Genomic DNA, 26,140 nt, shown 5'->3' on the forward strand with positions numbered 1-26,140 from the left:
TAGCGACAAAATATTTTGTCATTAAAGAAGAAATTAGAGACAAAAGTATTTTGTCATAAATATAAGAAATAGAGACGAAATAATTTTGTCACGTTTAATATAAATGAAGGCAAAAAAAATTTGTCAAAGAAGCTACCAATAGAGACAAAAACAAATTCATCATTAAAAATGATAAATTTGTGACGTATTTTTTTTTTGTCTCCAATACACTCTGTTGGGAACATACTTATAAGTAATTAGTGACAAAATATTTTGTCATTAAAGGAGAAATTAGAGACAAAAGTATTTTGTCATAAATATAAGAAATGGAAACAATAATTTTGTCATGTTTAATATAAACGAAGACGAAAATTTTTTGTCAAAGAAGCTACCAGTAGAGATAAAAACAAATTCATCATTAAAAATGATGAAATAATGCCAAAAAAAATTCGTCACACATTGAGGGTAATAGTGACAAAATGTGACAATATTTTTTGTCATGACAAATTCATTTAGCGACGAAATAAAGAATTTATGACAAAATTAATCATCCACCTAAGCCAAATAAGAGACAAAAAAACCTTCTTTAGGGATGGAAAATTTTGTCAATAATTTCATAATATTTTTTTCCACATTATATACCTATTTTATCAAAATCTAAATTTTAGTTCAACAAATATGACCCTGTTCATGTTGAAACCTGTTGAATATAACAATTCCATCATAATTTAACCAAACCTGTTATCAACACATTTACGAATTAACAAAATGAAAATATCCATTCATCATTACAAATAATTCCATCCTGATATAATAAAATAGTGAAATATCCACAAAATATCCAAAAGTTATAACTTGTTCAATTCCACCAAAAATCCAACAATAACTAGTGTAACTCCAAAAAGTATGTGTATCCTTATCAAACAAAAATGAACATTCAAACAAATTACATCATTGTTGCACATCAAAAATGCCACCCCTATCCAATCTGCAAAAAAATAAATTAAAAGTTTTAGTAATTAATCAATTATACAAAAGATTAAAAACATTAGTAACTCATCAATTTACAATTAAATCAATTATACAATTTATCCCTGTAACAGACTTTTTTTTAGATTATGAGAACAAAAAATTAATTTTAAGGCTAATTCACAAATGGTGCATCCCATTAATATGCCGTAAGTTCATACAACTTATATTGGTCCCTCCTAAGGTGTTTCTATTGGTTCTTGTACAAATCTGTAATTGTGTGATAATTTAGCATTTCGACTGCCTTTTTTCAAGCTTTAAGTATAGAGAAAAAAATATATATTTTAGACTAATTCACAATTTATACATCATGTGCACCTATACAAATTGGATGTCATATGCATGTTTCCATTACTTCCTAATTCTTCAAACATGTATTCTTTTATAAAATTTGTTATATTAAAGTTAATATACTTTACCAAGAAGTATGTTCACTTGTGGATGAGTCCCCTCCACTTCCAAAGTGTCCAGTGAATTCTTTGGTCCTCAAAAAGTTGACAACATCAGCCATTATCTCCCCTTGCTTCTTCTTACCCTCTTCAAGATCTTCTATTTTATTGTTTTGCATTTGTATTTGTTCCTTTTGTGTCTCTATTTGCATCTCAAGGCGCTTCACATAATCATTTGTTTTAGCATATATGGCAGTGGCTCTCCTAATAGAGGATGAAGGTCTCATGCCAAGTCCCTTCACATAGCCAGACCTTGGCTTTTGGACTTTGATTGATAGCTCTTCTGCAGTCAAAGGGGTTGATCCCGGTTGTGAGAGGTGATCAGCCTGTGTCTGTATCATATTTTCCTATCAAATATAAAAAAAATTAAATAATTATTAGAAAATTAAATAAGATTATAACAAATAGTATTCTAAAATTTTGTTAATAAAAATTGCAATATATACTCACATAATTACATTGAGCTTGAGATGAGATCCACTCATGTGTTTTCTCATTATAGTGAGTTTCCTTGTACAACTCTGCTAGATCAGGTAGCATCTTCTTTTCTCGTGCCTAATTCGATAGACCAAATATTCAATAAATAAAGCTAAGAATCTAATATAATTCTAAAAGTGCAAGGATACGTACCAGTTTTTCTACTCTAACAGGGATTGACCTAGAACCACACCTATGTTTTGTATACATCCTTTCTCTGTTCGCGATGTTGGCCTTTGATTGTTCCTATAAGGAAGAATGACCAATATAACAATGAAATGTATCATTAGTAAGACAAATATGTTGGCTTTTGATTTGTAACGCCCTCAAAATAACAACAATAAACCCATCAGATAAGACATGCATTTACATATAAACTAACCACATTCTTTTATTCATTAGAGTTCCATTACACAGGTATTACATGTTAACATCATAACAAAATGCCCTACGGGCTTACAGCTTTCCAAGTTAACACTTGGTTACAACAAAAGAGTACTAACTCGTTTACACATTAAGCCCTAGGCTTGAAGTTACATGTAATACATCAAAAGTTAAGCGACAAAAGTATGTCCGCCACTAGCCTCCCAGCTATGTCCTTGGAGGTGGCATGCTTCCTGCACCTGAAAATGATATTCTCATATAGGGTGAGCCACAGCCCAGTAGAAATACACTAAACCAACCATGGACAATGACTAAAATATTAGCAATTGATAGATGGTCAACACTGATACATCCACATAAATCACATATTTATGTCATACAACTTATGAGTCTAAGTTACCTTTCATTTTCCCTTTTTCAACAGATAAGCATGCTAGCTCTATCATCATTTCCACAGATATGTATAAAAACTATATCTCACATTCAGATAAGCATAAAAGCTATATCCACATTCTCAACAGATATGTATAACAACAATATCCCACATTCACAGATAAGCATATAAGCTGTATCCACACTTCACAAAGATAAGCATATGAGCTGTATCTACGGAGTTCATCCCCTATCTTCTCCCAACACTATCCGGTTTAGAGGTACATCCCCTATCTTCCCCTAAACCGCGGAGTACATCCCCTATCTCCTCCTCTACACATAACGTATATAAACACATTGGTTCTATATACAATCACCCAATACATACAATTAATGTATTCTATCAACCGTCAAGTTCCATGACACATTTCATTGATTAGTTTCAGTTTACCTAATCATCATGCATTGTCTACAACAATCACGACTATCCTCCACCGATAGCCCAAAGCAGTTATTTCTAAACAGAAAATAAATGCACAATGGATATTCAATCGACATTTCATTTCTTCATTCTTCTCAATTAATTATCCCAATTAATTAAACAATGTAATTAGGTCAATTCCCATAATTAACATTTCAACCCTTAGGTCCCATTTTCATCAATGATTCAACAATCATTTCCATTTTTCCATGCCAAACATGCATCTAGGTTTATTATGAATAAAACCCCAACTTTTGTAAAATTACACAAAAGCCCCAAACTTTCACAAAATTACCAAACCAAGCCCAACATCTCAAAATACCAAAATTTAAAGACAAAATCCATAGAGAGGAGTAGGATATCCCTACCTCGAAGTTTTAGCCCAAAAGGAGATGAAGACTCCAAGATCAACTTGCTCCAAATCCAAACTTTTTCAGATTAAATCGAAGCCCTCAACGCCCTCTATCTTTTTAACAAAGGCCCTAGGCTAGATTCACACCCTAGGGAGATCAAATCTTAGAGAGAGTGCAAGTTTAGAGAGAGAGGGTGTCGGATTTAGGTTTTGCTCAAAGAAAGGGACTGAAAAAGTGATGTTTAAGACGCTGCTGTCCGCTGATATAAAACACGCTCGCTCGAGCGAAGACTTGGTCGCTCGAGCGACCAGACACAGAAAACTCTCGCTCGAGCCAAGAAGTTCTCGATCGAGCGAAGAAAAATCCAGACCGCTCGAGCGAAGGAGGCTCGCTCGAGCCAAGAAATGGAACTCTCAGGTCCAGAACTAGACGCAACACAACTCTCGCTCGAGCGACAAACTCCTCGCTCGAGCGAAGGACTAAAAATCTGGGCAGCAACACTAGGTTCCCAAACACAACCAACCTGTAACAAACCTGCCCAACACATCCCATAACTCAATATACAAAGTACAAAGGATGCAAACACGATAATAAACAACAACCAACATCCACGGACACATGTCCGGATCACCGTACAACAAGGGTAAACCCGGGATCGCTATAACCTCCCCCCCTTAAAGAATTTCGCCCCCGAAATTAAGCATAAGTTTTCAAAACAAGTTTTCCTCCATTTTAGACATTGTTACAATTTAACATTCAACAATTCGACCTATTACCGGTCATCCCATCCCTTTAACAAGAGACATATCACAATATGTAAACAACATATGTATTTTCAACATGCATCAACATTATGCATTATTTTTCCAATTTCAACAATATATTCAACACATATAGTGTCACATTTAACTTCCATATGAGGCAAGTTCCCAACATACTTCCAATAATCAAAACATTTTCAATGTTTCACAACTTAAGACATATATAAAAGCTCTTAAGTTCAACAAAATGTAAAATTTAAATACAAGATTACATATCAACAAACAAGTCCGGATATTTCTCTCGGACTTCCAACTCACGTTCTCAAGTGGCTTCCTCCACTCCGTGATGTTTCCACAAGACTTTTACCAAAGGAATGGTCTTGCCACGCAGGACCTGGTCCCGCCTATCCAAGACCCGAACCGGTCTCTCCTCATACGAGGCATCCTCATCTACCTCTAAATCTGTCCAATCCAACACATGTGATGGATCTGGCTCATACTTCCGAAGCATACTCACATGAAACACGTCATGCACTCCGGACAACTGCGGCGGTAAGGCTAACCGATAAGCAACCTCACCAATCCTCTCAAGGATCTCAAAAGGACCAATAAACCGAGGGGATAACTTCCCACTCTTCCCAAACCTCATCAGACCTCGCCTAGGTGATATCTTCAGAAAGACATAGTCACCTACCTCAAACGCCAAAGGCCTCCTCCTACGGTCGGCATAACTCTTTTGTCGACTCTGGGCTGTAACAAGCCTCCTACGGATAAGCTCAACTTTCTCCGTCGTCTCCCTAACCAACTCCGGACCCAACAAAGGTGCATCACCCACCTCGGCCCAACACACTGGGGACCTACACGGTCGGCCATACAAGGCCTCAAACGGTGCCATACCGATGCTAGACTGAAAACTGTTGTTGTAGGCAAACTCTACCAAGGGCAAGTGCCTCTCCCACGTCCCGCTAAAGTCCAGGACACAACCCTGAAGCATATCCTCGAGGATCTGAATAGTACGCTCGGACTGCCCGTCAGTCTGAGGATGATAAGCCGTACTAAAGGTCAACTTAGTGCCCAAGGCACTCTGCAAACTCTGCCACAACCTAGCAGTAAAACGAGGATCTCTATCTGAGACGATCGTCACTGGGACCCCGTGCAATCTCACTATGTCCCGAATGTACAAGTCGGCAAGATGATCTACTGAATCTCTCACGCGCATAGGAATAAAGTGCGCCGACTTAGTCAACCGGTCTACAACCACCCAAATAGCATCACTACCCCGTTGAGTCCTCGGAAGACCTACAACGAAGTCCATAGTGACATGCTCCCACTTCCACTCGGCAATAGGCAAGGGTTGCAACAAACCCGCTGGCCTTTGATGCTCGGCCTTCACTTGCTGGCAAGTAAGGCACTTCGATACGAAAACAGCCACATCTCTCTTCATACCCCGCCACCAAAACTGGCGACCCAAATCCTGATACATCTTAGTACCTCCCGGATGCATCGCAAGGCGCGAATGATGAAACTCTCGGAGTACTTCCTCACGGCAAGACTCCGGTACAAACAAACGGTCTCGGTATCTCACACTCAGGTCGGGATACACCGTCAAGCCCTTCTCAACGTTCCCACTGGAGATCTTCTCTCGGAAGGATTCTACCTCAAGGTCACCTCTCTGTGCCTCTAACACTCTAATCGCAAGTGTAGGCTGCGCAACAACAGAAAACAAGGTCGCAGCCTCAACAGATTCGCCCAGTAGCAAATCAAACCCGCCAAGTGCTCCCAACATCTCCCATTCCCGGATGGCTATACTAGCAACATCACTAATGGATTTCCTACTAAGGGCATCGGCCACAACATTGGCCTTTCCCGGATGATAGTGCAACTCAAAATCATAATCCTCGATGAACTCCATCCACCTCCTTTGCCTCAAATTCAAGTCTCTCTGTGTAAACAGGTACTTCAAACTCTTATGATCCGAGAATACCTCGAACCTCTCACCATAAAGGTAGTGCCTCCAGATTTGCAAGGCAAAAATCACTGCTGCTAACTCTAGGTCGTGTGTGGGGTAATTCTTCTCGTGTATTTTCAACTGACGTGAGCCATAAGCTACCACTTTCCCCTCTTGCATCAATACACAACCCAAACCCTCTCGTGAGGCATCACAATAAACCGCATAACCCAACCCTCTCTCCGGAATAATCAACACCGGAGCGGTGATCAATCTAACTTTCAATTCTTGGAACGACTTTTCACAAGTCTCACTCCACACAAACTTGACTCCCTTCCGAGTCAGTTTAGTCAACGGTGACGCTAACCTGGAGAAATCTTTCACAAACCGACGGTAATACCCAGCTAATCCCAGAAAACTGCGGATCTCAAACACACTCTTAGGCTGTGCCCAATCTTGCACTGCCTCAACCTTGTATGTATCAACAGACACCCCTTCCCCGGATACCACGTGGCCTAAGAATTTGACTTCCCTCAGCCAGAACTCACACTTCCCAAACTTGGCATACAGCCTATGGGCTCTAAGCAACTCAAGCACCACTCCCAAGTGTTCCTCGTGCTCCTCCTCAGAAGGTGAATAGATAAGGATGTCGTCCACAAAGACGACCACAATTCTTGGTAGAGTTCTCCCGGAAAATCCGGTTCATCAAGTCCATAAAGACTGCCGGTGCATTGGTAAGCCCAAATGGCATCACCAGAAACTCATAATGGCCATACCGCGTACGGAATGCCGTTTTCGGAATATCCTCATCCCTGACCCTCAACTGGTGGTAACCCGATCTCAAGTCTATCTTAGAGAAACAACGGGAACCCTTCAACTGGTCAAACAAATCATCTATATGGGGCATAGGATACTTATTCTTAACCGTAGCCCGATTCAACTTCCGATAGTCAATACACAATCTCAAGGCACCATCTTTCTTTTTAACAAAGAGTGCCGGTGCTCCCCACGGTGAAACACTAGGGCGTACAAAGCCCTTATCTAGCAATTCCTGGAGCTGAACTTTCAACTCAACCAACTCTGCTGGAGCAAAACGGTAAGGTGCCATAGAAATCGGCGCCGTGCCGGGCACTAAATCAATAGAGAACTCTATCTCTCGGTGAGGTGGCAAACTAACAAGATCTTCGGGAAAAACATCCGAATACTCACAAACCACCCTCGGCAATACATGCTGGGTCTCACCACTCTCAAAGCTGGCAAGTAGACTACTAAGCTCACTTCGCCCTCGCGAATCATACCCCGGTGGCAAAACACTACCAACCCGGTCTCCCAAGAAATGGAACCACTCCCCGCTCAAGGTACATAACGTGACCCTCTGGCGGTAGCAATCGATAACAGACCGGTATGACGATAGCCAGTCCATACCCAAAATAACATCAAAACCCTTCATGGGCATGACAACAAACGGAAAAGGAAGCCTATAGTCGGCGACCTCTATATCACATCCTCTAACACCCTGTTTCAGGATCATCTCACCACCCAAAGGCGATACCACACAAATAGGAGATGCTAACTGAGCTAACTCCAATTCCAAAACCGATGCAAATGCAGCAGATACAAAAGAATGAGATGCACCCGTGTCTATCAACACACTAGCAACCGAGTTGCAAAACAGAAAAGTACCTCTCACTACTGATGGAGCCGGTACTAAATCCTGCGCGGTAACAGCATACACGGGCCCCGTAGGCCCCTAGTCTACCTGCTCACCTCTCGGAGCAAAAGACTGCTGCACAGACTGGGATGACGAAACTCCTAGATTGGCCCTCGAGGCCTGCACAGACTGAGCTGGCTGAAAACCCTGCGTCTGCCTAGAACCAGACGCTCCCGAAGTGGCACTCAACTGTGGGCAAAACCTCTTCATGTGCCCAGGTTGTCCACACTGATAACAAGTCAAGGGCTGTCCCCTGCCCAAACTCTGACTCTGCGGTCTAGCTGAAGAAGAAGCAGCTTTCTGACCCCCACCCTTCTGCGGGCAAACCGAAACCTTGTGACCCAGCTGGCCACACTTGTAACAAGTGAATTCCCCCTGACTGCCTCTCCCCGAGCCTACACTCAGCACTGGAAAGGTCGATCTAGAGACTGCACCCTGAGACTGCTGTGGGTGATGACCCTTCTGTCTCCTGCCATCACTTTGACTATCCTGGCTCCTCTTGGAGCCCCTCTGTTCTTCCTCCTCCTCCTGCATCATAATCTCCATATGAGCAGCAGCATCAACTAGGTGTCTATACTCTCGAATGTAAGACCCACCAACTCTCAACTTGAGGCCCCGCCTCAACTTCCGCTCAAACTCATTACAACGGCGTTCCTCAGACGCCACCAGTTCCGGTGCAAACCTGGACAGACTGGTAAAAGTAGCCTCAAACTCGGCCACTGACAAGCCCTGCTGTTTAAGCCGGCTAAACTGATCCCTCAGCTTCTCCCTAGCTGCTGCAGACAAAAACCTCTCCTGAAAAGCATTTATAAACGCCTCCCAAGTACTGCCCACACGAGCCTTCTCGTACTTCCACCATTGACCCGCATCTCCCTTCAGCTGGAAGGATGCCAAGGTCACTTTCAGTGCTCCGTCCTCAATGCCAAGCATCTCGAACGTCTTACTCATCTGTTCTAACCACTCATCAGCCTTCAGTGGCTCCTTCGGATCCCCGACAAACTCATCCGGATTAGACCGGAAGAACTCCCTCTTCAAGAAAGAAGGCCCGGTCTCAGTTGCCTGATTCCCAGCTCTAAGAATACCCAAAGCTCCTGCTATCTCTCTGGCCAAGGCACCCATAGCCTGCTGATCTACTGACTCGGCCACAGTGGCCTGCCCAACTCCCTCTTGCACTGCCGGAATCTCACCCGGTAACGGTACTTCCTGCCTCGCAGGTCTACCATGCCTAGCACCTCTTCCTCGTCCTAACATCCTAATAAAGGCAACACAGAACGTTAGCACATTCATAAATGTGCCGAAACCAAACACTCACGTCCTAATGCATGGACAACTGTAATTCACTCCACATAAGCACATAAACACATAAGCACTTACGAATTTCATTTCCGGATAATGATAGTCCCGAGACGTTACTAGAGTTCCGGTTAGAAACAGCATTGATCAAGTGCTTTTCCAACAAGACTCCCAGAAACTCAAGGATCCAATCAACATCCCAGAAATTAAATCCCATACCCACATAATCACATAAGCATGTTATCAATTAAGCACATAACATATGATACTACATCTAAGTCTCTATCAAGCGAGACAAACCCATTGTGATCCTAATCACTTCCCACGTACCCAAAGTATTCGAACCCGGTACGCTCTGATACCAAGTTGTAACGCCCTCAAAATAACAACAATAAACCCATCAGATAAGACATGCATTTACATATAAACTAACCACATTCTTTTATTCATTAGAGTTCCATTACACAGGTATTACATGTTAACATCATAACAAAATGCCCTACGGGCTTACAGCTTTCCAAGTTAACACTTGGTTACAACAAAAGAGTATTAACTCGTTTACACATTAAGCCCTAGGCTTGAAGTTACATGTAATACATCAAAAGTTAAGCGACAAAAGTATGTCCGCCACTAGCCTCCCAGCTATGTCCTTGGAGGTGGCATGCTTCCTGCACCTGAAAATGATATTCCCATATAGGGTGAGCCACAGCCCAGTAGAAATACACTAAACCAACCATGGACAATGACTAAAATATTAGCAATTGATAGATGGTCAACACTGATACATCCACATAAATCACATATTTATGTCATACAACTTATGAGTCTAAGTTACCTTTCATTTTCCCTTTTTCAACAGATAAGCATGCTAGCTCTATCATCATTTCCACAGATATGTATAAAAACTATATCTCACATTCAGATAAGCATAAAAGCTATATCCACATTCTCAACAGATATGTATAACAACAATATCCCACATTCACAGATAAGCATATAAGCTGTATCCACACTTCACAAAGATAAGCATATGAGCTGTATCTACGGAGTTCATCCCCTATCTTCTCCCAACACTATCCGGTTTAGAGGTACATCCCCTATCTTCCCCTAAACCGCGGAGTACATCCCCTATCTCCTCCTCTACACATAACGTATATAAACACATTGGTTCTATATACAATCACCCAATACATACAATTAATGTATTCTATCAACCGTCAAGTTCCATGACACATTTCATTGATTAGTTTCAGTTTACCTAATCATCATGCATTGTCTACAACAATCACGACTATCCTCCACCGATAGCCCAAAGCAGTTATTTCTAAACAGAAAATAAATGCACAATGGATATTCAATCGACATTTCATTTCTTCATTCTTCTCAATTAATTATCCCAATTAATTAAACAATGTAATTAGGTCAATTCCCATAATTAACATTTCAACCCTTAGGTCCCATTTTCATCAATGATTCAACAATCATTTCCATTTTTCCATGCCAAACATGCATCTAGGTTTATTATGAATAAAACCCCAACTTTTGTAAAATTACACAAAAGCCCCAAACTTTCACAAAATTACCAAACCAAGCCCAACATCTCAAAATACCAAAATTTAAAGACAAAATCCATAGAGAGGAGTAGGATATCCCTACCTCGAAGTTTTAGCCCAAAAGGAGATGAAGACTCCAAGATCAACTTGCTCCAAATCCAAACTTTTTCAGATTAAATCGAAGCCCTCAACGCCCTCTATCTTTTTAACAAAGGCCCTAGGCTAGATTCACACCCTAGGGAGATCAAATCTTAGAGAGAGTGCAAGTTTAGAGAGAGAGGGTGTCGGATTTAGGTTTTGCTCAAAGAAAGGGACTGAAAAAGTGATGTTTAAGACGCTGCTGTCCACTGATATAAAACACGCTCGCTCGAGCGAAGACTTGGTCGCTCGAGCGACCAGACACAGAAAACTCTCGCTCGAGCCAAGAAGTTCTCGATCGAGCGAAGAAAAAAATCCAGACCGCTCGAGCGAAGGAGGCTCGCTCGAGCCAAGAAATGGAACTCTCAGGTCCAGAACCAGACGCAACACAACTCTCGCTCGAGCGACAAACTCCTCGCTCGAGCGAAGGACTAAAAATCTGGGCAGCAACACTAGGTTCCCAAACACAACCAACCTGTAACAAACCTGCCCAACACATCCCATAACTCAATATACAAAGTACAAAGGATGCAAACACGATAATAAACAACAACCAACATCCACGGACACATGTCCGGATCACCGTACAACAAGGGTAAACCCGGGATCGCTATATGATTGTTCCTGTAAGGAATAATGAACCAATATAACAATGAAATGTATCACTAGTAAAACAAATTTAATGGTTGATAATAAAGAAATTGCATTGTTCCTCTCTATCATTTTCCAATATATCATTTCAACTTAAAAGATATTTCAAATTATTCACTAGTTTCATTCAATTCTGTGAAAAATAGATTAGAGGACTTGTAGAGATTTCATCATAAGATGGTTTTTCTGGGTGAAAAAAGAAAAACGAGTAATTTACACCGTTCACAAATAGGGGGCATATAAGCATGGGCAAGATAGATTGTGAAAAAATCCATTTACATTTCACAAGATATGGAACAATTACTGATACTAAACTCATAACCCTTTCTTTCTTCCACAACTCTATCAAATCTAAAGTTCTGTCTCAATACCCTATATTAGTTACTTAGCTAGTTGCTTACCATTATCTTGAAACTTCAGACCAAACCCAAGAACAAACAGAAAATTAATACAATCATAGAAACTGAAATCTTAGTTCTTTATTCTATGATGTGAAAGATGCACTTTAAGGAACCATAAATTAATCTCCTATTATGCGAGCCTTCCAATCCATGTTTAATAGTTTCCCTTTCTCATTTTTCCACTTATTTGGTTTTTATTATGTTCCACTTGCATGCCTAGAAGGTAAAGGGAAAAGAATACATATGGAATTTCATAGCAAATTGTTTGTGTTCTTTCTAGTTGTTTTAGAATCTCTCCCTATTCTAATCAAATTCTTTTTTCGCTAATATAATAAAAAAGATGAAAATGTTACCAGAAATTCTTTAGTGTTCCACTTTTTATCAATAAGATCTATCCACTTGGTAGGATCAACATTCTTCGGTGGGTGGTTTCTTGCATACTCCTCCCCTTTAGCCTTCTTCAGCTCCATGAATTGTTTGTGCAGCCTATAGGTATGGTTACTCAATCTCCGACCAAATTTTGTGTTCATTGCCTTCTCTATATCAACAGGGTCTCCTTGTAAATCAAATTGATCCTGAAAAAAATAGATAAGTCATAGATAATTCTTATAAAAAATAAAATAATTACAATAAATAATTAAGATTTCTAACCTATTATAAAAATGAGTAAAATCTCCTATAAGTAGACAACGAACTTACATTCAAGCGTTGAAACATCGCCTCCTTAAAGGAGGCATCAACATACTTCCACCTACGAACACTTGGATCTGGTAAACGAGTTCGCACTTCTACACCAATCTTTGAGGCTAGTTTTGAGGCATAGTCCCCTACCGGTGCACGAAATTCTGGAGGGATAGGCACGCTAAGCTTTCCATCTCTATCAACAAGGCCTTGAGCCTCTTTGCCTCGAGTCAGGCCACGAGCACGCTTAGCAGCTGATATTGTGAAGCCATAATATTGAAATAGTATGTGAACAAATTTAATTAAGATCTCAAATCAATGTAAATAAAGAGTGTGTCTTACCAATAGTCACCTCAAGTTGAGGCTCCACATTGAGAGGTGGTGGCGGATTGCTAGTCACCTCAGGATGTGAAGAGGTATCCCCCTCTTCTAATGCGTGGGTCTGTAACGCCCTCAAAATAATAACATTAAACCCATCAAATAAGACATGCATTTACATATAAACTAACCACATTCTATTATTCTTTAGAGTTCCATTACATAGGTATAACATGTTAACATCAAACAAAATGCCCTACGGGCTTACAGCTTTCCAAGTTAAAACTTGGTTACAACAAAGAGTACTAACTCGTTTACACATTAAGCCCTTGGCTTGAAGTTACATGTAATACATCAAAAGTTAAGCGACAAAAGTATGTCCGCTTCTAGCCTCCCAGCTATGTCCTTGGAGGTGGCATGTTTCCTGCACCTGAAAATGATATTCCCATATAGGGTGAGCCACAGCCCAGTAGAAATATACTAAACCAACCATGAACAATGACTAAAAGATTAGCAATTGATAGATGGCCAACACTGATACAATCACATAAATCATATATTTATGTCAAACGACTTACAAGTCCCAATTACTTTTCATTTCCCCTTTTTCAACAGATAGGCATATAAGCACTACCCACATGTTCAACAGATATGTATAACAGCAATATCCACATTCTCAGATAAGCAAATAAGCTATATCCACATTCTACAACAGATATGTATAACCACAATATCCACAGATAAGCATATGAGCTATATCCACACATCACAAAGATAAGAATATAAGCTCTATCTTCACTTCTTTAGACAAGCATATGAGCTGTATCTACGGAGTTCATCCCCTATCTTCTCCCAACACTATCCGGTTTAGAGGTACATCCCCTAAACCGCGGAGTACATCCCCTATCTCCTCCTCTACACATAACGTATATAACCACATTGGTTCTATATACAATCACCCAATACATACAGTTGATGTATTCTATCAATCGTCAAGTTCCATGACACATTTCATTGATTAGTTTCAGTTTGCCTAATCATCATGCATTGTCTACAACAATCACGACTATCCTCCACCGATAGCCCAAAGCAGTTATTTCTAAACAGAAAATAAATGCACAATGGATATTCAATCAACATTTCATTTCCTCATTTCTCACAATTAATTATCCCAATTAATTAAACAATGTAATTAGGTCGTTATCCATAATTACCATTTCAACCCTTAGGTCCCATTTTCATCAATGATTTAACATTCATTCAATTTCTCTATGCCAAACATGCATCCAGGTTTATTATGAATAAAACCCCAACTTTTGTAAAATTACACAAAAGCCCCAAACTTTCACAAAATTACCAAACCAAGCCCAACATCTCAAAATACCAAAATTTAAAGACAAAATCCATAGAGAGGAGTAGGGTATCCCTACCTTGAAGTTTAAGCCAAAAAGGAGATGAAGACTCGAAGATCAACTTGCTCCAAATCCAATTTTTTTCAGATTAAATCGAAGCTCTCAACGCCCTCTATCTTTTTAACAAAGGCCCTAGGTTAGATTCACACTCTAGGGAGATCAAATCTTAGAGAGAGAGTAAGTTTAGAGAGAGAGAGTGTCGGATTTAGGTTTTGCTCAAAGAAAGGAAGTGAAAAAGTGATGTTTAAAACGCTACTGTCCGCTGATATAAAACACGCTCGCTCGAGCGAAGGATTGGTCGCTCGAGCCACCAGACACAGAAAACTCTCGCTCGAGCCAAGAAGTTCTCGATCGAGCGAAGAAAAACCCAGACCGCTCGAGCGAAGGAAGCTCGCTCGAGCCAAGAAAGACAACTCTCAGGTCCAGAACCAGGTGCAACCGCTCGCTCGAGCGAGCCACTCTGGCTCGACCCACCAAACACGAACCCCAATCTCGCTCGAGCGACCAACTCCTCGCTCGAGCGAAGGTCCAAAATTCTGGGCAGCAACACTAGGCTCCCGAACACAACCAACCTGTAACAAACCTGCCTAACACATCCTATAACTCAAATATGAAGAAAAAGGAATGTAAACACGATAATAACCAACTACCAACATCCGCGGACACATGTCCGGATCACTGTACAACAAGGGTAAACCCGGGATCGCTATAGGTCAATGCCCCATGATGAGATTGTGAACGGGCACTCGATGGTATCTCTAACAGTTGAATAACATAATAAAATATGAATATATGTACAAAGATATACATGTGTATGTGTGTATGAATTGAAAGTAACAAGAAAGAATATATTTCACAATGCATAAATGTATAGTACCTCATGCTCAAACGAATCGTAGGATTCAGTGTCACTGCCATCTTCAGCCTCTGACGGTCGATAATCATCGTCATTTTCCTCAATTGGTATTTGTTTTTCCTTCCTCAATTTCTTATGTTGAACCGTAGCCTTCAAACAAGTTGTTATATTCTTCACTCCTAGAGCATTCATTCTCTCACGGTTTTTATTAATATTCTTCATTCTTTGTTTCTCATAGTTCGTTACCTTCTTAGTTGCGGTACTTGGTTTGGTCAATTGCTTTTTTGTAGCGTCCATTTTGCCCAACTATAAAGCACAATTGAACATTTTTTGGTGGATACGCATAATTGAACATTAGATGTAAAGAAAAGATAATTATATATTTCAATACATAAAACATAAAGCAACAACAATCTCAACAAGTGGATATGTCATATAGGCTCTAAATCATTAAAATATGGCTAGAGTGATATAGATGATTTTTGTTTTTACCATTTACTTATCATAGAAAAAATTAATTACAAAGCCATCAGACACCACAATATGACCAATCCCTGATAAACCTACATAATAGTGGATGAACCCCACAACTGAAATTCAACTACATTAATTAAGAACAATGTTCATATAGAAAGTGCAAAATAACTACAAATCCTAGTCTACATCAAGATCCATATCGTAATCCACATCAGGTTCGTCACACTCTTCATTTTATTTGTCAGCTCTATTCTCTATCATTGTTCAATCAGATGACCTAACCATTGTAACAACTTCTGCTTCAACACCATCTCTATAACATTGAACATTAGGGCCGATGTCAATTGGAACAACATCGGTAATATTTTCTTGTTGGAACACATCGTTTTCTTCTGGTTCATGTAATGATTCTCCATCACCTACCTCTGGTACATCAAAGACACCCCTATGTTGCACTCGTTGAATGACTTGCAAAGGTTGTCCCCATTTGGTATCATTTAGGTAAAAGACTTGCTTAGCCTGGCTAGGCAAGATGAAAGGGTCGTGTTGATACCACTGACTTGTGACATCAATACTTGTGCAATAATCATCGGTTCGCAATGTTCTACTTCGACCTGTGTTTCCTATGTTGTACCATTCACACTGGAACAATACAACTTTGTTATGACACATGTACTCCAATTCCCAAACATTGCACAAGTGACCATAAAATTCATGCGTCACTCCCTCATGATCCCCTTCCGTAAGCACACCACTATTCTGACTCTTACGGTGATTCTCTACTTCTCTTGTACGAAACCGTATGCCATTGATTAAGCAACCAGAGTACTCTTTTACTAGCAAATTTGGGCCATTTGCTAATGACCATAAATCATTGGTTGCTTCTGGTGACTTTTCTTCTCTCAATATATATATCTACATTCACATATAACGTACATTAAGATAGTAAAAATAAATTAATAAATGATCAAATCTTATACAATTTTTTAATCATGTCTTAAAATTGAAAATGCCTTACCCGCTCTTTGAACCACTTGGGAAACTCTTGTTGTTGTATACGGGTTATGCCTTGGTCAGATGGAGTCCGTAATAGATTTTTGTGTATCCTACACAAAAGAATGTGATTATTATGCACTGCTAACTACATTAACAAAGCTAAGAATACACATATTTAAATGAAAAACATACTCTAGATACTTCTCTATCTCGGGGCTATTGTTCAACAAGAACCAATGAGCCATATCACGATATTCTTGTGACATATCAGCATCCCTTGTGATTAGGCCAATAGGCCGGGCAGTTTCTGTGAATACAGTTAACCCTTTGCGAAGTTCGCCACGATCTTGATTTCGTTCGGGTCGATTATGCACTGTTTCAATCCCATCAACATACATTGAACAAAAAGTAATGCACTCTTTGACAATGTAAGCCTCTGTGATTGAACCTTCTGGTCGAGCTTGGTTTGTAACAAACTTTTTTAAAGCTCCGAGAAACCTTGAAAAGAGAATTAGTTAAGAGCAAGGTTACACATGCAACATATAATTACGAACCTTTCAATTTAACAATTACCTTTCAATCCGGTACATCCATCGATATTGCACCGGTCCTCCAAGAATAGCCTCACACGGCAAGTGAACGCCCAAGTGAACCATCACATCAAAGAAGGCTGGAGGAAAGATTTTTTCAAGCTTGCATAATATGTGTACTATACGTTCCTCTAATTTCTCAAGTTCATTACGGCGCAGTGTCCTTGAGCACAAATCCTGGAAAAAGCTACCTAACTCAAATAGTGTTTTACTAATCTCTTTGTCTACGTAACCACGCATCCCAATTGGAAGAATCCGTTGTATGAGTACATGGCAGTCATGACTTTTCAAGCCTGTTAATTTACCATTTCTCGCATTCACTGATCTTGATATGTTTGCAGCATAGCCATCTGGATACTTCACTGATTTCAAGAATTCAAAGAAACCCTCCCTCTCTTCAGGGGTCAATGACAAGATTGCCCTAGGTTTGACATAAGTTCCATCAGGACGACGTGTTAACCACAACTCTTTCCTTATACCCATATCTTCCAAGTCCATCCGTGCTTTGTCGGTGTCTTTGTTCTTTCCATCAATGCCTAACATAGTTCCAAAGGTATTTTCACTAAAATTCTTCTCGACGTGCATAACATCAATGTTGTGTCGAAGCTTCCGTTTCTTCCAGTATGGTAACTCATACAAGATGCTTACCTTTGTCCAATTTGGTGCCTGACAGAGTCTTTTCTTATTTCTTGGATGCTTCCCATATGTGACACCTGCCACTCTGTCCAATTGCTCTAATATCTTTTCCACTGGTAACTTTAAAGATCTCTTTCGCTTCTCATGCTTACCATTGTAAGCCTTACTCTTTCGCCTTTCGGGGTGGTTTTAAGGCAAGTAGCATCGATGGTTAGTGTATGTGTAGACACCCCATTTTTGACCGTCCTCAAGACTTGGACGTCACCGTTTGAACACTCGGTGATTATCCATGTTTGTGTTCGTTTGGAGTTCCCGGAGGTCTCGGCTACGCGTGCCTTGCCTCAGGATCTCCGAACTCGACCGTTTAGTGTCTGGTTTTGCACCAAACACTTGTGTTTTGCCTTGGAAGGGCAGGGTAGGGCTTGTGGACCATCCCCACCCATCACCAGCAGTGGCTAGAGGCCACCGGCAATGTATATTGCCGGCCGGCACTATTTGTTGTCGGTCAGCACTTTTTAGTGCCGGCCGGCACTCTCTTTGGCCAAGATGACATTTTTGGCCGGCCGATTACTGTGCATCTGCTTTAGCAGATATTTTAAGACAGCTGTCTTACTTTTGCTCCCCTCCATACACGTGTATGGAGGGATCTCCCTCTTATGAAGCTTGTCTTGTAAGCTTTACAAGACAAGAAGTGCCATATAGAGAGAAGAGAGCTCTTGGCTTGGGAGAGACATTTTTTTTGAGATATTTTGAGAGCTTAGACATCCATTGTTAGGGTTTGAGATCTAGGGTTAGGGTTTGTTACACCTTATCTCTCTCTTTTTCCCTCTTGTGTGTGTTTTAGTGTGTTTAGTCCATACTATTGCACACAAACACATAGTGTTTCACCTTCCTTTGGCTCTTGAGGTTCTAAGGGACTGGTTTTGAAGTTTTGGTGTTGGATTCAAGCTAAGGAAGGCCATTGGAGCACCATTGTTGAAGAGGACTACAAGGGTAAGAAACTTACACCTTTATTCCCCATTTTTGCATTGATTTTCCACCTGTCTTAGAGCTGTTTTTGTGCTTATTGTATAACATAAAAAGTTCTGTTTTTAGGCCCTCTTTATTGTTTATTAAGAGTGTTTTGTTGTTTGAGGGTGGTTGACCCCCCTTAGGCCTTGAAAGGCCTCATTTTGAGCCATTTTGTGCTAGCTCCGGGATTTTGGTGTTGGGGTCTCTTCACCACTGAAATCTTGAGGGATTTCAGTGGTGAAGGTGATGCCTTGAAGTCCCAAGAAGGAGAGGGCCACCCCCTCTCCTTGTTGTCCTTGAAAAGGGCATGTTTTGGCCTCTTGAGAGAGCCTATGCTTGAGTGTGTGTTGAGCATGTTTAGGCTGTTTTTCATGCTTATATATCCATAATATAACATGATTTTAAGTTGGTTTTGGTACTCCATGCATGCTTAGCATAGTTGCCTTGTAATGCCTTGTTTATGCCTTAACATGTCTTAGGTTGTTAGCCTTTGTTGGAGCATGTTTTAGGCTTGGTCTTGTGAAGATTTTGTGCATGTTTTGCCATGTTCTAGGTCTGTCCTAGGTTGTTTGGGTCGAACTTTGTATGCATCATATAGCCCCTTTGCATTCGGGCTTGTTGGCCTCAAGTATGTGGATGTGTAGCATGCGTTGCTTGTATTGTTTTGGTGATTTGGGGCCACCCTATAAGCTATTTCAGTCCCATTTTCATGCTTGCTTGATTGCCTTGCATGCCCCTTTGATGCTTTGGAAGCATGTGTTGCATGCTCATTGTTTTGACCATTTGTGCATGCCTTTGTTTTTTGAGCCATTTAGATGCCATCTAAGTGGTCTTTTGGGCCTTATGTTATGTGCTAAAACTCTGTTTTTAGTCATTTAGTCCATGCCATGTTTGCTCTTACTAAGTGTAGTTCAATGCCCCATTGGTTTGCTTTGAACACTTGGACTATTTGTTGCATGTTTGGCTTGATTTATTGCTTGGTTTGGCACCATGTTTTAGCATGATTTCAATGCTTATGTCGCATGCTAATTAGTCCATGATTCCCCCTTTCAAATGTGTTTGAGGGTTGTTCAATTTGTGCCTAAGGTTTGGACCATAACATGTGTATGTGTGCATGTGTGTTTAGCCTCATTTTTGGGCATTATGGCTACTGTTTTAGGCCTATTTAGAGTTGCCTAATTCATGCATAAGTCCATCTTTGCATCCATTTGCATGCCCCTATGTTTGCTTGTATGCTTGCATAAGTTAGTTGCCATGTCATGTTGCATCCTTAGCTTGTATGCTTAGGTTGCATTGCATTTTGCATGCATGCCTTGTTCCTTGACTTGATGATAGGAATTGGGCCTTGTTTGGTTTGATTGGTTTGCATTGCATTTGAAATCAAAGTTGTATACTCGGTTCTTTGGGCCATCATGCATGGAAATGCGTGATTGGTGGTCCGAGAATCGAGGCACATGCCCCTTTGAGTCATTATCATGATAAGGGACATGAGTGGTGCATACATGCCTTGAATTGTGCTGCCATGCTTTGCCTTGCCCTCTGTTGCTGTCATTTGCAGATTCTGCAGGAACACTCTGCCGACCGGCAGTGTATAGTGTCGACCGGCAATAATTTCTCTGCCGACAGCTTCATTTTGTGCCGATGGCCACACACCAGTGCCGGTGGTAATTCCACTCAGCCGGTGGCACTCCCCAGTGTCCAGGGATGCAGTCCTGAGGTTTTGACAGCCTCCAGAGGAGTGAAGGAAGGAAAACAAAGGCAGCCTATGCATGGCGGCGCGTTTCCCGAGGCGGTTTACCTGTTTTCTTAGCTTAATTTAATTTGTTAATTAAATTAATTAATTTGTAATCATTAATTAGCTTGCGTAGTTAATTAATTTGTAATATTTATTTGGTCCCTCCGAGTGAGGGCAAATCTGTAATAAGTGTGCGTGGGTGGTGTGTATGTCTTCCAATCCCCATTTCTTTCTTCCCTTTTATTTACCTGCTTATGATGGTAGATTAGGGCATCTTTAAAATTAGCATACCTTATGCTATGCATGTGTGCATTCATGTATTTGTATTGCATGCATTAGGCTCGGTACATCACGCTAACTGCATCTGTACTTCAATTCACAAATTGAATATGTGGTAGTTGACCGCATTTCACATGCCATGTTTAGGGTTAGCCGAGCCTGCCTAGATTGCATTTTTGCATGTGATGCATTAGCCATTTTTAACATGAACTAGGACATGCATGTTTTCTAACTAGTTTATTGTTTTGGCACGGAGTACAATGTAAGTATTTATGCTTTAGCATCTCGTATGTGTGTGAATGTTAACATGACAGTATGCTTGCCATGCGGCTAAATGCTTATATGATAAACTGTTTAAAATGCCTGTGGGTGAAGGTTGGATTGTTTGAGTTGGAAAAACTCATTGAAATCCGTGTTTTAGCCTACTTGCGAGTAGCAAATTCCAAAGCATTTTCAAAACAAACGGATATGCAATGTTTCTTTCCAAATTAGGCAATCTAGTCTATACTTGTTTGCTGCGCGCATAACATAGTAATTCTAGGCTAATAAATGGAATAAGAACACATAACGTTTTCAAAATCGGATATCATGGTTAGTAGAGGCCGGTCCTCGGACCGGGCGAAAGGGGGTGCTCATAGCTGACCTTCCCCGATCGTACCCAAGCTCCCGAGCCGAGACAACTCCGGTGATGACGGACATGTGGCCTTCGGCACCGAGTCAGGGTTTCCTAAATTTCCCCATTTTAAAAATATTTAGGTGGCGACTCTGTATCTGGCAAAGCAGTCCATGTTTGGCACTACTTTTTCAAAAATCTGTTTCTCAAAACGATTTGCCAGATTTGGACTCTTTGGTTCAGATTAAGAACCGTGACAACAAAAATCGCGAGTCCGAACTGTAGCAGCGAGGTCCCTCCCCCGCGGGCTTGTTACAGTTTCTGGCGACTCTGCTGGGGAATTTAGAGAGCTTGACTCGAACTCGTGATATCCTGTTTTGATTTCACTTATGTGTTTCTTTGCATTGCATGTGCATTGGTGCGCCTAGGAACACAGTGTTTGCCATCTGCCATTCCTGAACGGTTTGCCGGAGGCTTGTCTTGTCAAGGCATGACCATAAGGCTGACCGGCTATAGGCTCTGACAGTATGGGAACACAACCCCCGGTTTTACCGGGGCACCCCTTTTGACCATTCGACCTAGTACATGTTCGGATCCATAGTGACCATTCCAAGTTAGGACAGGTTGCTTACCCGATGTTAGGTTGTTTGAGAACCGCTGCGTGCGTAGTAAAACCCTAGTTCCTGACAAAATAGGACAGGGAAACCCTACCCCAACATAGGGGCGATTGAGCTATGTGCTTTTAGAGTGTATCTCTACAGGAACACATATGCCAGTTTGCGAGTTTGAGTATCGGGCCCGAGGGCACCAGAATCAGTATTGTTGAGAATCAGTTATCAAGAATCAGTTATCCGCGGGTATCAGATTCAGTATTTTGGGAATAGAAATCTGGGAACAGTGATCAGCAGTATGGTACAGTTGTTTGGCTACGCCCGTGTTTGATCAGTTTGGACTGAAATGCTGCCTGTTTTTCCTTTCAGTTCAGAGAGTGGCAGAGTTGATACAGAATAGCCAGTGTCTCCCCTTGCTGAGGCAGGATTTATGGCGGCACAAAGTTCAGAAGAAATTGTGGTTATGACGGCTGCATTGGAGCAGGGGACCGCTCCGCAGAGTGAGGCCAGCATCAGTATGTCACACCCACCCAGGTCGCCCGTTGTGCACCCGGTTTGGGCTCCCCAGTTATATCAGGCTCGTGAGCCCACCACCTTTGAATTGATGGGAATGATAGGAGACCTCCAGAGGTCCGTGGCCGATCTGGCCTATGGAATGTCGGCTTCACCGCCAGCGGCGCCGTATGCCGGAAGTTTCGTACCACAGGAGCCCCCGCTACTGGGGCGGATTGTGATTGAGCTCAGCCAGCCAGAGGTGGCTTCCAGCTACAGCCGCGACATACCAGCACCGACCCAGACCCTTGATCAGGCTGAGGCCAGAGGAAAAGACAAGGCAAAGGTAGACGCCGATCCTATTGAACAACTGCTGTGGGCAGTCGAGGCTCTGAAAGTCAGAGGGATGAATAAGCAACAAACATCCGCGATCGTGATCAAAGCTGTGGATGATGCTTTCCCCGCTCCGATCAAAGGCAGTTCAAGCCAGGCAGAAAATCGGGATGGGCCCCGTCATGCCCAGACAATTCCTGTAGTTCCCAACCCTGCACCGGGAAAGGTTCAAAAAGCCAAGGCAGTGCCAGCCGACCCTTTCGCTAGCGTATCTGGCAAGAACCCTCAAACTTCAAAGTACCTGCCCCGAGGGCGTAGGGTCTTTCACGACCTCCACATGCCTTTGTCTAGGGCATTGCTAATATTGGCGAAGAATGGGCATCTTAAGCCTTTGGAGCCTCGGCCTTGCCGAAGAATCTCCCTCCCACGCATGATGCTACCTTGTACTGCGCGTACCACCAACAGCCCGGTCACAGTACCGATGGATGTTCCCGCCTTCGTCATGAAGTGCAGGATTTGATCGACAATAAGGTTATCCTTCCACCCACCCCGGCCAAGTCCGTCACCACCCAATTGTTGGATTTCGAGGGCTCAGATACTGCGAGTATGTGAAGTGGACCGCCTGCGGGCGACATTTGGTGTGTTTTGGATGTAGCGTCTGGCACGCATTTTTGAGCATCGGTGAAACCGAGTTTTGTAAATCCTGGCTTGGATATCGAGTCAGTCTTTTATTTGAGTCTGTCTCTTTGTCTTGAGTCAGTATTTTTTGCTTAAGGGTCTGTCTTGTTGTATCGAGTCAATCCCCTTTGTATATAATACTAGGTGATTCTGGGGTTGTTGTCCCGAACGCCGTTTTGTCATTATCTGTTTTTGTTTTGAGTCTGTTTCTGCCAAGGAGCCAGTTACGCCAATCAAAGCCGAATGAAACAACTGTTGCTATCTCAACTTCATGCTTGCTTTCAGCATAAGTGCTAGAGAATTTGATTGGGTCGACAGTACATCTCACCGACTCTCCTGCGCGCCAAACTCATTGCATTAACCTAAGTTTTCCAACAAAAAAACCTTTTGAACACTGCGGTGATGAAAAACGAAGAGGAAGGAATTCCTCGGGTTTTGCAAAATTTTGATCATTTTGAGAGGAAGAGAGGCGTATTAAGCTTTTTTTTTTTTTAATGAATGAAACCATGCTTATCGGCATGAGTACTGAGAAGGATCCTGGCTTGATCTAGATTGGTTCCACACTATCTTCGGCGCGAGCGATTTGTCGCTTTCTTAAAAACTTTCAAAAGCAAATGTTTTGCGCGGCCCTGTGAAGACTTGTGTGGAATCCCTCTTGAGGTCGCACAGCCTAGGATCGTTCTCAGCCTCAAGATTCAACCCATTGGTTTTCCGACTTTGAACCCGTTCAGAACGTTCAGAAAGTTCAACGGACAAACGCCATGAAAGGCCCGTGTGGCCAGTTTTGAAGTAGCCTTCGATCAAGAAGCATCAAAGTCGAATCAGAAGGAGTAGATCTCGCCGGAAGAAGCTCATGGAGTAACCGGGATGGATTCTCCTATAAATCATTGCAACAGCCGTTCTCCTAGACACGGAGGGGCTTCCAGTTCAGGAACCATTTGGCATGGACTTGCTACACTTTCACCCTTTGAGAGGCTCGCTGGGCCGAAAACCCGGAAGGGCGACCCAGGCAAAAGTTAGAGCAAGAGAAAAATACAAAAAAGACAAAAAAGAAGAAAAGAAAAAAAATGAAAAGAAAAAAGAGAAAAATACAAAAAAGACAAAAAAGAAGAGTAAAAAAAAAAGAAGAAAGAAAAAAGAAATAGAAAATGAAAAGAAGCTCGCAAGGTCGAAAACCCGCATTGGGCGCCTTGGCAAAAGTGAGAGCCAAACAAAGTGAAGGTTAAAATACCCGAGAGTACCTTAACCGGAACTACGTAAGGCTTGATTCCCATGTTTGGGATACGTAGGCAACTTCATCATGAAGTCCAGCCCCCAACGCTTTCATAGCGTCTCAGTCCATGCAATGGTTTCGATTTCATCCCCAAAGTCCAGTGGCCAACACCCTTCAAGGTGATTGTGTCCATATATGTGTTGTGACCATCTTCGTCATCGCTGTGTCCAAGAGCTCAATCACCGCCAATGAAGACTGTCTGCAGATTGCCGCGGCACCATCCCAAACAAGGGGCAACTTTCCGTTGCCACGAGCCGCCGTGAGCCGCCATTCAAACCAGGGGCAACTTTCCGTTGCCTCCCCCCCTTCAAACCAGGGGCAATTTTCCATTGCCTCCGATCCGAGGTTGCGCTTCTCGAAGAGTAAGTTCTATGCTTGTTGAGCATCAAATGTTCGAAAAATAGTTTTTGAAAATTTTTACTGAGGTTGACTATTTTCTCGAAAACTATTTCATTTTCCAAAACTGGACCATTGTCTTGGACCCAAAAAGGAAAATTTTTAGTGCTTGCTGCCTAACTTGCATGCTTTTCAAATCAAGAAAATCGAACAAGTACGTTAATCCGACTCTCATTTTGATCAAAATTGTTTTAGTAGAAAGCAAAAATAAAGAATGGTTAAAATGATGAACTAGGGGCACAGTTGAGCCAGGCGTTCTGTCTTTCCCCCGTCATCGACGTACTTTCCAGAAGAGCGCTCTACCCATCAGAAGAAATGGCCGTGAGCTAACGGTATTGAGCATGAACCCACACCGTTCTATTTATCCATCAATCACCCCGGGGAGGGATGAAAAATGAGAGAATGAAGAATAGAGAGGTGTAAGTTGAGAGAAAAGTGAGGAAAAGGGTTTTTGAGAAAAAATTCGAGCTCGAGAGCTGAGTGATGTGAGAATCACAAATTAGAAAGGATGGGAAACAATGCCTAGAGAAACTGGCTCCTCGTGATCCGAGGTCTCCCGTCTTCGTCAGTGCGTCTGTATGTCGTGTCTTTGGTTTTGTTTATCTCAACCTTTGTTTTAGGTCTTTTCCGAGCGTGTCTCGTTGTGTTTAGGTCGTGTACCTTCATATTTGAGTCCTCCCCGCTGTGTTCAGTTGTAGGCTCGATACCCCGGTTTGAAAAACCCTCATTCGATTTCAAAAATCATTTACGCTCAGAATGCTGTGTCATTCTCT

The 26,140-nt window shown here is 41.7% G+C and overlaps 2 protein-coding genes across 3 annotated transcripts in view; one reads left to right on the plus strand and one right to left on the minus strand.

Annotated features, from left to right (window-relative positions):
• LOC114265851 (putative ribose-5-phosphate isomerase 4, chloroplastic) overlaps window positions 1-26,140 on the plus strand; it is a 260,134-nt gene that overhangs the window by 156,253 nt on the left and 77,741 nt on the right. The window lies entirely within an intron of this gene.
• Window positions 1,424-12,998, minus strand: LOC114265944 (uncharacterized). The gene is made up of 5 exons (XM_082888785.1): window positions 12,680-12,998; window positions 12,334-12,555; window positions 2,088-2,180; window positions 1,908-2,012; window positions 1,424-1,804 (listed from the first exon to the last, which is right to left on the minus strand). Exons 1-5 carry the CDS (start codon window positions 12,695-12,697, stop codon window positions 1,424-1,426), a joined length of 819 nt encoding a protein of 272 aa, XP_082744911.1. The 5' UTR covers window positions 12,698-12,998.

This window comes from Camellia sinensis, chromosome 9 (genome assembly GCF_055761805.1).
Source record: "Camellia sinensis isolate YWXY chromosome 9, ASM5576180v1, whole genome shotgun sequence".
Taxonomy (NCBI): domain Eukaryota; kingdom Viridiplantae; phylum Streptophyta; class Magnoliopsida; order Ericales; family Theaceae; genus Camellia; species Camellia sinensis.

Bases quoted from the DNA above. Each gene is read 5' to 3' on its own strand.
- LOC114265944 (XM_082888785.1), bottom strand. The intron at 2,181-12,333 runs GTAACATTTTCA...TCTTCCTTATAG, and splicing joins GGAACACTAAAGAATTTCTG to GAACAATCAAAGGCCAACAT. The intron at 1,805-1,907 runs GTGAGTATATAT...TATATTTGATAG, and splicing joins CTCAAGCTCAATGTAATTAT to GAAAATATGATACAGACACA.